Source organism: Myodes glareolus, chromosome 23 (genome assembly GCF_982192425.1).
Source record: "Myodes glareolus chromosome 23, mMyoGla1.1, whole genome shotgun sequence".
Lineage (NCBI taxonomy): Eukaryota > Metazoa > Chordata > Mammalia > Rodentia > Cricetidae > Myodes > Myodes glareolus.
This window is the reverse complement of record NC_142048.1, coordinates 49,791,292-49,805,321: the sequence shown is the minus strand read 5'-3', so window position 1 is coordinate 49,805,321 and position 14,030 is coordinate 49,791,292. Positions and strand designations below refer to the sequence as shown.

Genomic DNA, 14,030 nt, shown 5'->3' with positions numbered 1-14,030 from the left:
GGCTCCCACGGAGATAATGTCAGTGCCATGTGATCAAGAGACCAGAATTTTAAAAATTACTCTTGGAGGGGGTAGAAGATGAGCTGATCCTAAAACACAGAGAGGGTGTTGACAGGTGATGGTAAGGATATTAAGGATAACAACTTGGGGAAAAATCCAAGGGCAGTGCAGCATGAGGCACAAGCAGCCCGGTCTGGCAGGGCACCGGCCACACAAGGGCGAGGAGGAAAACCTGAAGCACCATTGCATGCAGGCGTGAAGGCTAGTGTGCTCTCAACTAAAAAGTGTGGCTAAGCTGGCAGCTGCTGCAAAGTTATTGGAAGGGGAATGTGATGGGGATGCTCTGTTAACCAATCACACCCAGTTAAGGCGTGGTTATCTGGAGCCCAGAAAGAAAAACCGGACAGGGACCAGGTGTGCTCTCTCTCGCTTGGCGATCCCTGCCGGACAGAGGAAGTCGGGCTTCCCATTCTTGTGGCGTGAGTTTTCCCACTATAACAATTAAAAATATAACTGTTATCCTTAAGCTGGCCTGGTTATTTCCCATATCGAGCTAATTCGCAACAGGGATGGACATCAATGCAATGTGATCAGAACTGCACTTCAGAGTGTGCAGCAGAACTCCAGAATAAATGCCCAAGGAGCCATGAGATTCACTCAGAATTAGGAAGCAAGAAGGAAATCACCTGTTGATGACACATTTGACATCCAGCTCGGCACGGTACCCAAGAACAAGACAAGAAAGGGGGACCACCAGGCACTGGCTCACCTGCCCTTCGTGCTGCGCTAGGAGACACTTAAGTCGATGGATACGTCAATGCAACACCTAAGTTCGCTTTCCTCTTTGCAGTAATAATTTTATTACACACTTGCAACATGATAGGTGCCATCTTAGATTGGTCTCATCAGGCCAAGGAGGGAGCCCTCCCTAAGCTGAAGGGCTGAGAAGCTTACTAACTTGTGTATCGTCCCGCACCAGTGAGGGGCAGAACTGAAGCCTGCCCCTGAGAACCTGGCTCCAGTGTCTACTCTGAGCAGCTGCGGTCTACACAAATGAGGCAAGTTGTTGGAGACCAGGCTAGCAACTGTCCCTGCAGCAACAGGGCAAGAATTTTAACTAGGCACCTCTGCCATACCATTGTGTCCTGTGACCCTGAAAAAAAAAAAAAGATTTAAAGTGTGACATGCCACTGCCAGATATAAATGAGGCAAAGCAGATAGCCTAGACTACGAATTACGTGCAAAAAAAGTTCTAGGTTAGGGTATAATTCAGAGGCAGAGCACATTCCTAGCCTGTGCAAACAAATAAGTAGATAAAAAACATTCAAATGGATACAGTGGAACAGACCTTTAATCCCAGCACTTCGGAGGCAGAATCTGGCAGATTTCCGTGAGTTTGAGGCCAGCCTGGTCTACGCAGCAAGTTCCAGGCCAGTCAGAATTAAATAATAAGGCCCTGTTTTAAAAAGTAAACAAAAATTCAAAGAAGCCATGGCTGCATAGAGAGACCCCACTTAACGGGCACGAGGACTAGCCTAAGGAAAGACCAAAGTGAAGTTCGTTGTTTAAACGAGTTTTCCCTCTTTCCTATTTCTATTTATTTATTTACCTGTGCATGTCTATGATTTGGGAATGCACTTTCCAAGGCCCACATGTGGAGCTCAGAGAATAACGTGTGGGAGGTGGTTCTCTACTCTCACTATGTAGGTTCTGAGGATCAAACACCGGTGCCAGGCTTGGTGCCAAGCATGCTTAGCCACTGCACCTCTCACCGGCCATATTTATTTATTTCTTTATCTATCTATTTTCTGTATGCATATGAATGTGTGCATGGTGTGCACGACCAAGCAGAAGGCATGGGCTGGTGGCAGGTGTCTTCCTGGGTTGTATTCCACTTTGCCAGTTCAGCTACTCCAGCCACAGTGACAGTCTGCCTCCTTAGCACCAGCGTTACAGGAAGTCCTCGATGCCCATCTGGACCTGGGTTGGGGATCTGATCTCCAGTCCTCAGGACTGCATGCTAAGTGCACTGTCATTTCGTGAGTCATCTCCCAGGCATCTCTTGATCTAGGTTTTCTACACAGTGTTTCCGTGGGGTCAAGGTGTTAACTACGGGTGCCAAACCCTACGGGACTGCATCAGGATTCCTCCCCTGCTCGTGATGCCTGCTGTAGCCAGGAAATATGAACTCTGTCTTTAAGCATGTAGCCCCTGGAACCGGCACAGAGTGTGGGCTCTTTAGGGAATACCACTCACCAGGAGCTCAACTCACGTCCTCCATCTTTTCTTCAAACGTTTACTTACCATTAATGGCAGACAAAACACAAGGAAGCAAAGGCGCCACTTACCTCAGTAACACAATATTACTCAATTTTGGGGGGGGCAGTTCTTTACATCTCCCTTTGTTTATGCAAAAGCACTTTCTACAAACATGTTCTGAATAGAGGACATAGTGAATGCCAGAATTGGCGATGCTCTTCAATAACTTGTTGACATGCAGTTAGCATAGCAGACGGACAGAAAAACACTGTGTGAACAATCCCTCCCTTAGGAATTCGCCTCCTACTGCTTTAGGACTCTTCGTCACTCCTCTCGCAGACATTGGGATGCCTACAAGTCCTCTCGATCTTTGTGTTCTTTCATTTTGGGGGAAACAGGACAGAATCCAAAGCCCAAGATCCCTGATATGTCACTGAATGGAGCGCCCTACTCCATTAGGTCTTCTATCCAGAAATATCTGTGGGAGGTTGAGCTTCAGACTTGAAGGACTGTGCCACAATGAGCCTCCAGTTCACCAGGCTCACCACAGCCCACCATCTGGGCTGCTCATCTCTAAACTCTTACACTTCGCCATCTCTCCCTCTTGACCTTGGGTATACCCAGTAGAATGGCTTCCTCTCACTCTCTGACACAACCAATCTCCCTTCCCAAACTAAACAAAGCATGCAGCCCAGCAGCCAGCAAGTATAAGGACAGTACCTGTCAACAACTCACCCTCCACCCTCCACAGCCTGCACCTCAAGGTGATAGCCACTGGACTTACAATCAGTTCGATGTCGCCTTCAGAGACCGTGTTGTCCTCCATGACTGTTGCTCCGAAGCCCAGGTTCTGGATGAGCTGAGCTATTCTGGGCGGCTGGATGACCTCTGGATTATACTTGACCTCCGCCTTTCCCGACATCAAGGCAACCAACACAGAAAGAATACCTGGAACCATTGGGTCATGGCTGAGACTCTGGGCATGGCAACGGGGCTGATATTGTTGTCAGCACAGCTTAACCAAGAAAAATACCTCCCTAAAAATTCACTAGAGCAGTGGCTCTCAAAATTGGCTGGGCTTGAGCATCAGCTGGGGAGCCATGAACAACTTTGATGTCTCCTAGCACAGTCCAGGCAACTGAGTATCTCCCAGGGTAAGTGTCAAATGTCGTTTTAGGAAGGTTTTTCAGGTGGTTCTAAATTATAATCAGGTTAGAGAGCTGCTGTTCCAGAAAACACGCCTCAAACATTAGTGGGCATATGAGCCCTCTGAGGATCTCGTTAAATCAGACTCTGATTTGGTGGGTGTGGGATTCCAAATGCCCACCCAGCCCCTGGGGATGCCAAGCCTTTATAAGGTCCAACTGTTGCATGCACATCAAAGAAGGGGTGTAGATGCGGTGGTCACAACCACTGTCACAGAGAGGGCACATTGTTCTTCCCTTCCTGGCATACACGGGGAAAATTAGAAAGTTTCAAATATTGGGTTATTTACTCTTCTCAATTTTTTAAGGATTTCCAAAAGTGAAAATACTATAAACCATCTGGCTAATATTATTGTGTTAGTTTAAGGAGAAGAAAGAGTCACACTCAAACGAAAGGCACGATATGCTTTAGAAAATATACCATAAAAGATAAAAGAAAGGAGATAAAGTGAGGTGCAGAAACATAAGTACTATTAAACTATATTTTAATTTGTCTGCAACCAGACCACAGTTGACAAAGGTTCTCCTGCAACACCCTGATTTAGCACAATGACCCAAGAGCTTTGGTAGCTTTATTTTGTTGTTGTTGTTGTTTTGTTTTGTTTTTCAAGACAGAACTTCTGTGTAGTTTTTGAATCCTGGCCTGGAACTAGCTCTTGGAGACTAGGCTGGCCTCGAACTCACAGAGATCAGACTGCCTCTAACCCCAAATACTGGGATTAAAGACATGCGCCACCACTGTCCGGCAGTAGTTTTAAAAAGTCAGCAGAAGGCCGTGAAAACAGAATATCCCAAGTTAAGCTTGAGGAAGGGCCAAGAGTCAGAGCAGAAAGTCTCACACAGCACTGGGTTAACTCTGCTCCAGGGGAACAGGTAGAGTCTCGACCAAAGTATTCCCAAGCAAAAACAAGAACAAGATTGTTGTTGCACTTTCAGGATTAAGGAGCAGTATTCTAAACATCATCTGGAGGGCAAACCCAGCAGACGCAGAATTTATAGCCTCCGGCATCAATAAGACAGAGGATCCGAAACCAGAAATTTTAAGCCCAGGCTAGTTTTTCATTTTCTAGAGAAGGGTGAATGGGATGTGGAAAGGAGACTGCAAAATACTGGGAAAAGCTAATCAAGAAGGAATCTTTCCATAGAACATACCATGACTTTTAGCCTAGACTTGTTTGGCTAATGTACTCAGAGACAGACTTTGTGACAAAGTGTTTCTTAAGGGACAGAATGTCAATCACACAGGAATGTTAGACAAACATAGACATTATCATCTGATGGGCCTGTTGCCAGATTGTCTGGATTACTGATAAACACAGTGCATCAAGAACGGACACCAAGGACGTCCAAGTTCAGCATGGTTTCGGGCCTCTTACCGGCATGTCTCTGAAGACCCCTCTCTATGTTAGACACACAGGACGCACAGGTCATGCCTCTGATCTCTACAAAGCATTTCTGCGGTGCTGCTGTTCCCGGGGATGGTGGGGTGTCAGGATCATGGTTTGCGGGGACCCCTCTAGCATCGGAAGCCAGGTTCTGCGTAGACTCTGGTGTACCACCCATGGTATGTGGCACAGAATTCCCAGAGCTGAAGTTTCCAACACGGCTGATAGGAAAGTTTTCTACAACGAAATGTGAGATAATTAGAAGACAAGAAGCAACTTTGCATGTTACAGCTGGAGGTCAAGCGTGACAATATTCAGATTAAAGCTCCTAAAGAAGTGGCATGGGGACTGGTACTTCCCACACTGTCTCTCCCTCCTGTATCTTTCAGATATCTTTGTTAGTGACAAGCAAAGCAAATGTGTCCTCCAAGCCTATGCTTTGTGTTGTCATCCTTCTGATGACGCCTTTTAGTAAAGAAAAAAAAAGTTCATATGTTAATAAAAACCAACCTTTGTAAATGTTTAGTCTTTTAGTAGATTCTATCTCAACTTGGCAAAAATACCCATGCAATTTTTCTCTAAAAGCCCCAGAAGATTTCTCTGTGCATACATGTGATGTGTGTGCACACAAGTATGTGTGGGGGGTGCAAATTTAAGTGTGGGTGTATGTGGCTATCCATGCATGTGGAAGACAGAGTTTGACATCACGTATCTACATATGTGGGAGGTGTACATGTGGGTATAAATACATGGAGGATGCAGGTTGGTATCACATATCTATACATGCATGGGGGGGGCACATGTGGGTAGACATGCAATGGAGGACAGAGGGTGACATCACGTGTCTTCTCTGATTACTCTTCACCTTATTTATTGAAGCAGCATCTCTCGCTACACCCAGAGTTAGCTGGGAAGAAATCGATCTTCTTCCACAGCCTGGAAAGATGAGCATCTTCTCCCCAGAGTTCCGGTGACATGACGGAGGAGACAATATATGTATAGGGCTGCCTCTGGAGAATCTGTTCACTCCCAGGTTCCCAGCCCCAGTCCCCCATACTCAAAATTAGCAATCCCAAATGTCTCTTCAGTTGTCACCTCAGTCTAGCCCAGCCAGGAAAGGGTCTCCACTTTTACTGGACGATGGGACACAGCTGGGTCCACTTGAGTAATCCAGCATCTTCCACCTCAGAGCCTCTCTTTTCATCACACGTATAATGTCCTTTATGGTATTCAAGGATGCAGCTCTCAGCCACCTCTCCAGTAGCATGCCTGTCTGCCTGCCACCATGCTCCCCGCCATGCTGATAATGGACTAACCACTGAAACTGTAAGCCAGCCCCCAATTAAATACTTTCTTTTATTGTGAGAGTTGCCTTGGTCATGTTGTCCCTTCACAGCAATAGAGCAGTGATTCAGACAAACAGCAGCCAGACTAACATAGAAACACATTCACCGTTCCATCCAACAATGTGAAATACCCTTAAATGTATGCAGGATGGAAACAGGGTGACTGGATGACAGACTGCCATTCACTGGAAACCACAAGTGCAGGAGACAAGACGACCAGTGACCACCCAAGCTGATAACATCTATGGCTTCCAAGTTTTTCTTCTGAATGAATCTCACATGTTTGTCGTGATACGCTGCTCATTCTCTGTGATCTGGTAAACAACCTTCACTGACCTTACCGCGTGGCAGCAATTCAGCATGCACGGAAGACATTCACAAGCTCACCGACATTTCACCCTAAATGAAAACAACCCATACAGGATGTCCAGCTAATTTCACTTTCAGATCACTGTCAATCTTCTCTGATGTAAATATATCTTCTGTGCGGATATATTTATACAAAAGAAATCAGTGGGTACTTACCTGAAATTTAGCTGAGTGTTTCGATTTCTATTCACTAGATCCCATACTCTAAGCACCTCTTGGGCTTAGGGAGTATAATCCTCAGGGTTCTACCTAATAGAAATTAGTTCTTTTCTTCCTGTGTTTGCTCAATCAAGTTAAATTACTTTTAATATGTAGTTCCATGGTCATTTCTCTTTTGCTGCCAATAACCCGACTGTACCATTAGAAGATTAAGCCTTACACCAAACAGTTTATAGGGAGGTTCTTCAATACTTCTTTGGAGTACAAGATTTACTGTTCTGTTATTGTCTCTATTGACTTTGTTTTAAGCACACACACACACACACACCACATTCTTTCCAGGGTGTGGAGAACAGAACGTGGTGAGAAAACAAAACAACCCTTGGTACAAAGAACACAGCGTGTGGCCTCTGTATTTCCCATGCTGCACCTGCCGGGGTGGGGACTGTGGCGGGGTACGGAGGGGAGTGGGTAAAGGATCCCAACAGAGCAGCCTTTCCAAGGACACAGCTCAGATCAGTGGTCAGAGCATATGGAGTATGGGAAACAAGCCCAGAGGCCCTGGGTGCTGCTGGGGCTTTGCCTGGGCGCTCTGTGAATAGTCCCAGGGGCCAGCACAGACACACCAAGAGCAGCAGCAGGTTCCAGGCAAAAGGCTCGGTGACCAGGGAACTAAGGAGATTTACAACATGCCACCACTCACAGAGTTGTCCCCTCAGCAAATATGCCTACCAGCTATAGTCCCCCACTCGGTAGACTGTCGTCAGGATCGCTTAAGCCCAAGGCAGTTGACGCTAGCCTGGATAACGAAAAGGGATGGAAGGTGGGGGGTAGACGGGGTGGAGGGAAAGAAAAGAGCAAGTACCCTGTCCTTCCTCATCTTGGGCCTCTCTGGGACATGCTACTTCTGTCCCCCCTCTACGTGCCCCCATCTACTGAAAGTCTCCCCAACCTCCCAACAAAGATTGGGCTCCCACTTTCCTTGTATGTAGTGGACTGAGATCCTCTCCCTAGTTAACTGTGAGCTGCTCAACTTGGCTTCCATGGCCTCTTGAGCTAATAATGTAAGAGGCTGCCCTCTTCGGTGGTCATCTGGAAAATGTTACCTGTGTTCTCAACCCCACTTAGCTCAGCTCGCTCGCTTTTCCTCCACGTCCATTTACACCCCAGCTCCACACTGCCTGTCCTTCAACATCAGGGAAGGGTTCATCCTGGGCTCCGCTTCTCCTCCAGGGCTGCTTCCCGTCATACACATCCCTCACTCTGACCCCAGCCTGGTGACACTGACCGCTGACTTCCTAATGTGCTGGGTCAAGAACCAGTCTCTGGTCCTGCTCAGCCACTCTGCATTCCCCTAAAGCTCCTCCCAAGGCACTGACTCCACTGCCCACAGCACCTCCAACATTCTCGGGCCTTCCTTCACTATCTCCTACTTCCCACCATACACCATCCTGGAAAAACAGCACAGCCTGGGTATACCCAGACCAAGCAGTAGTTTAACCCTTCTGCTGCCTCCTATCACAAGGAGGCTCTCAGATGAGCTCTCCCATACAGCACACACAGCTAGCACAGGCCCTGACGGCACGGTATGCAGAGGAGTTCAACTGATGCTGCAGCGCTAGGTGGAAAGGAGGAGCAGGGCTGGCTGCCACTCAGGAAGCTCGACTTGATAATGAGTCATCTCAAAATGGGCACCCTTCTTTGTGACCTCTGTCACATACCTTTCCAGAAAGGCTCTATGTAAAAGCCATCTACAGAAATGGCCATTGTAAAAATCCTCCCCTTAATTTCTACTTTGAACAGACAACCCTTTAGTTGCTGCAAGTTCTGAGGTTTTATTTGGTTTTCTAGATGGGGACTAATGTAGCCGAGACTAGGCTTGCACTTGCCCTGTAGTTGAGGGAGGCCTCGTCCCTGGTCCTCCTGCCTCCAGCATCCCCATAAGGTCTGAAGTTACAGACATGGGATGTACCACAATGCATGGCATTTTGTTTCTCAGACAGAGTCTTGCTACTTAGCCTAGAGGGTCCTTGAACACACACATCTGTCTGTATTCATTTTCTGTTTATTTGTTATTTGTTTGTTTGTTTGTTTTGGTGTTCTCTCGGCCTGTGCTATCATGCCCCGTAAGACTAAAGTTCTATTGCTCTTATTTTGTTTTGTATAGGAGAGAAATCTTCAGAGAAAGGAGCAGCTGTTCCTTCTGTAAGAGCAGAGTCTAACAGTCCTACAATGCTCATTTATAGAATGCACTCTCAGAATTCTCTCTAGAAAAGAAGCCCAAATCATTAGTCTATCATTTGAGTGTCAACTATGTAACAAGCAGCAACTAGAAACTGCATTTTCACTGTCCTGCTACTAACAAAGGAGCAAAGGTTAGCAAACCTGGCTTTAACTGCCAACATGTGAGGCGGTGACAGGGCCCACCTATTCAACTACCCAAGCACTGTCATGAGACACCAAGAGAGGACCCCAGACACACTTTAAACATGTAACGATGACCTACCAGAATTTACTGACACCTCTAATCCCATGTCTTCTACAGCCGCTCGGAGTTCATCTGCGCTAACTATTGAGGGGTCGTAAAGAACTGTTCCAGTCCCTTCGGCCGCAGAGATGGAGACTCGACGCACGCCTTCCCGCTGGGACAGCATGCCTTCAAGGGACTGAACAGATGATGCGCCGGAAATGCCAGTGATGCTGAGCACTGCAGTACTGCACGGGCCCTGCTCTTGGTGTCTCCGGGAGGAAGCAGGGGAGGGAGAGCTGAAAGCCCCGCTCTCGGGCTCACTCCCCTCTACTCTGTCAGGAAGAGAAACTTTAAAGCGCCCAGGTGGCAGCGCCTCAATGGCCTTCTGTAGGAGCAAGGGGGTGATACAAGAAGGGTCGTACTGAATCTGGGCAGCTTTGTTCTCCAGGGACACTTGAATACTTTGAACCCCTGGGAGTTGGCCTATATTTCCTTCAATATTCAAAACGCACGATTTACAGTGCATCCCGTCTATTCCCAGTTGGAGGGTGGCCAGGTGGCTCCCTTGGTGCCCTGGGGTCTCAGAGTTATTGGAATTCTGGTTAAGAGAAACTGTTGGTCTCTTTAGGTTAGTGCTTTCCAACTTGTCTATATCAATTGGTCCCAGTCTTAGGGGAGCCGTTCTGTTCTTGATGGCAGCTTCAAATCCCATATCACAGATGTGGTCCCTGAGGTCTTCGGGTTGAATGAGGTAAGGCTGATACGTGATGACGGCCTCCTGGTTGCTGAGGGAGACTTTGATTCTCACGACCCCTTGTAGCTTCCGGATCTTGCCTTCGATGGAGCTGACACAAGACTGACAGGTCATGCCCTCGACCCGGAGCTTAACCATGGCCTCCTGGGCTGCGGAGGACCTGGATGGCCAAGAGGCAGCCTTTCCTTCTGCAGCACTGGCCTCAAAGCCCATATCCTCGATCTGAAGGCAAATCTGCTGCAGGCCCATGACCGATGGCACATGTTTGACAGTGGCGCTGCCTTGTTCCAGGGAGACCTTGATGCTCACGATGCCTTTCAGACTAGAGATCCTGTCCTCGATGGACTTGACACAAGAATGGCAAGTCATGCCCAGGATGCTAACCACGCTGGTGGTGGCTGGGGCTGGGCCGATGCTGTCCTGACCCCCTTCATAGCCAATATTGTCAAAGGCGAAGCTCTGCTTCGTTGCTTGCTCCCTGGGACGTGCAGGCATGGTAAGTTTAGATAAGATCTGAAAGAAAAGGAAGTAACAATTTTATCCTTAAAACCAAGTATTGTGGGTAGGGATTCCACACCTGCATTGCTAGTTCCCTAAGGATCCACTGCGTGAGGAGATGTCGTGAGCGCCTCCCCCGGGCTCCTGATGACTGACTATGAGAATCTATAACTCTGCAGAAGGTCTGTTCCTGGGCTTAGGAATCCTACTTCACCTGCGTTGAGCTGGAACTACCCCTGAAACAGTGCCAGAACATCAACAGTAAATTGCCCAAAGACTGAATGCTAAGCCCATACAGCTGATCAACCACCTGACAAGTTGTGGTAACAGGAAACAAAGCTGGAAACGGCCACTCGACAAAAGAGAGACAAGATTTTCATACCAAGCAGTCCAGTACTCCACATCTCACACCAGGGAACAGCAGGGTGAGCTCACCAGGTCTTCCCCAGTAGGCATCACACCCCAACCCCTACATCCAGCCTCGGTCCCACATCCAATGACCCAGCCTCATCTGGTTGGCCCTGTCTGTACTGCCACCAACCTCCAGGCTTTGGCCAGGGCATATACCTGTGCAGCAGCCCAGAACCCTCCTCCTACCACCTGACTTCATCCCTCCTGCACTATATTCAACTTCCAGGCCCAGTCTGGACCCAGATATTTTGCACTGGGATTCACCCTGGTGATTTTACCAGCTGCTACCTTCCACATGCCTTCCTCAGTGCCCAGATCTAGCCCAGGCCCAAATCTAGTTCTCCACTCCTAACCTCCAGGCTTGGACCAGAATACATACCCTGTGCATCAGTCCACCCCTCTGGGGGCCACCTGACTTCATCCCACCCACATCATATTTACACTCCAAGCCGAACCCAACCCAACATTTCTGCGCTGTGTCCCACCATGTTATGTCCATATCAGACCCAGAACTAACAAAAGAAGTCCACCTGCTGAGGTCTCATGACAAAAATACAAATATGAAAAATCAATACAGTATTCCAGCCACCCCCAATAAAGTATTCCAGGCACCCCCAAGTCCACCAGTCCTCCAGAAGTGTCCTCCAATGAGAATCACCTAGATCAACTCTAAGACACAGAATTTAAAGGAATAATCGTAAACTTCATCAAAGAATGTGAAGCTCACCCCAAGTGACACACCTCTTCCAATAAGGCCACATTCCCTAACCTTCCCAAACAGTTCCACCAACTCTGGACCAAGCATTCAAATATATAAGCCTATGGGGCGATGGGTCATTCTCATTTCAAATCACCACAAAGATGGAATTGAAAGACTCAATATCCCAAACAGAAAACTCAAGGGAAAGCCTTACAAGTTGAATGGATCAAGTAGAAGATAAAAACAGGATTTGAAGATAAAGCAGAGGTCAAGACCTACCACGCAGGCAAATAATATAAAAGAAAAAAAAATAAAGCATGGGGGAAGGAACACGCAAGACAACTAAGAAAAGATCAAACCTTCAGGATAGTTACAAAGGAGGGAGAAGAATTTCGGGTCAGTGGTACAGCCCTGATTTTCACAAAGATCAATCAAAGAAAATTTCCCCAAACTAAAGAAAGACACCCACTCATACAGATACAAGAAGCACACAGAACACTAAAGAGACAAGCCCAGAAAGTCACCACAGCATAACACTAAGTTTGCAAAACAAAGAAAGAGCAAGAGGAAAACCACATGTCATATATTAAGGAAAACGCATCAGAATAAGAGCTGATTTCTCAATGCAATCTTTGAAAGCCAAGTACTGCCTGGGGCAATATATTACAAGTTCTAAAAGCCCACAGCTGCCAACCTAAACTACTGTACCAGCCAAACTTTCTGCCACAGCTGAAGGATAAAGAAAAGCTTACCACGCTGCAAACAGACTAAAAGAATTCACATCCAGCAGACCAACCCTACACAAAATAAGGAAACAGCTACTTAAGACAGGAAAGGGGAATAATCGCAGCCCAGAGAGTGTAGGAAGAAAACAAATGAAGCTGTAATTACTGAAACACAAAGTACAACTGAGAACACAAACAACATGACTTCAATAAACACACAGGTTCAATAATAACTGCAAATATTAATAGCCTCAACTCTCCAAACCAAAGATACAAGTTGGCAAAAAGGACTAAGAAAAAAATCCACCTTTTTGTTTTTTACAAGAAACTCAGCTTTAAAGACGGGTACAAACCTTAAAGTGAGAAGCTAGAAAAAGTATCCCAAGCAATGGAACCAGGAAGCAAGCAGGCAGTTATCCTATTGTCTGACAAAACGGACATCAAACTAAAACTAATCAGGAGAAATAAAAATAAAAGAAAACTTCATTCTAACCAAGGGAACAACTAACCAAGAAGACATTACAACTCTAAACAAAAGACACATAAGACTGATGAATTCAACTTCATAAAAACTGTGCCACTGAATTTAAAGACACAGATTAAATGCAATCCATTAATAGCACATGATTCCGATACCCCACTTCCTCCAATAGTCAAAAAATAAACAGAGAAACATGAGAATTAATTCATACCATACATTAAATAGACTTTATAGATATCCACAGAATATTTCATCCAAACACCAAAGAAGGCACATTCTACTCCACAGCCAAGAAAGCTTCCCTGATCATCTCATTAGATGCCAAAAAAGCTTTCGACAAAATACAACATCCATTCATGATAAAGGTCTTGGAGGGAACAGGGATACTAGGAACATACCTAAACATAATTAAGGCAATATACAGCAAGCCAGCAACCAACAGCCAACATCAAACTAAGTGGAGAGAAACTCTCAATGATTCCACTGAAATCAGGAACAAGACAGGGTTATCCACTCTCTCCACATCTATTCAATATAGTTCTTGAGGTCCTAGCTAGAGCAATAAGACACCAAAAGGAGATCAAGGGAATAAAAATCAGAAAAGAAGTCAAACTCTCACTGTTTGCTGATGATATGATAGTTTACATAAGTGATTCGAAAAATTCTACCAAGGAACTTCTACAACTCATAAACACCTTCAGTAATGTAGCAGGATACAAGATTAACTCAAAAAAAAATCAGTAGCCCCCCTTTACACAGATGATAAAAGGGCTGGGAAGAAATCAGAGAATCAACACTCTTCACAATAGCCACAAATAGTATAAAATATCTTGGCTTTAATTCATGATCTTCCTATTCCTGAAAAAAAAAAAGACCTGTATCTTTTCTTTTCTGTATTCATTTCATCAATAGGGTCTTCTCACAACTGTATTGATCTCTTAAGCCACACAATCTGTTCTCTCCTTCTCCTGCTGGGCTGGGCTTCCTTCACATTTCCCAACTTCCCAACCACAGTGACAGAGGCTGAGGCTCCATGACCATGGCCTGGTCTGCAGCTAGGGCTTGGTGGCAAAGGCACACCTTGTGCCTGGCCTGCCCTTCATTCTTTCACCCACTCAACAGTGACCGCTGTTGCTCTGTGACCAATCACAGCACCTCCGCTTGCCAAGGAGGTGGAGCCACACTTTGGCTTCTCCAAGTCTAAGAGCAACCTAAAGGTGCCCTCACACCCCTACCCTGGAACGTAAGAATCAGCCCCAGCTAGGATT

The 14,030-nt window shown here is 46.3% G+C and overlaps 1 protein-coding gene across 2 annotated transcripts in view; it reads right to left on the bottom strand.

The window, feature by feature from the left end:
* Atp7b (ATPase copper transporting beta) overlaps positions 1 to 14,030 on the bottom strand; it is a 74,331-nt gene that overhangs the window by 24,831 nt on the left and 35,470 nt on the right. For both annotated transcript variants that reach the window (XM_087900817.1, XM_087900816.1), the window contains 3 exons: positions 9,230 to 10,460; positions 4,841 to 5,086; positions 3,044 to 3,207 (listed from right to left, as the gene is read on the bottom strand). In XM_087900817.1, coding sequence (XP_087756943.1) covers positions 3,044 to 3,207; positions 4,841 to 5,086; positions 9,230 to 10,460 — 1,641 coding nt within the window. The remainder of the gene's footprint in view (positions 1 to 3,043; positions 3,208 to 4,840; positions 5,087 to 9,229; positions 10,461 to 14,030) is intronic.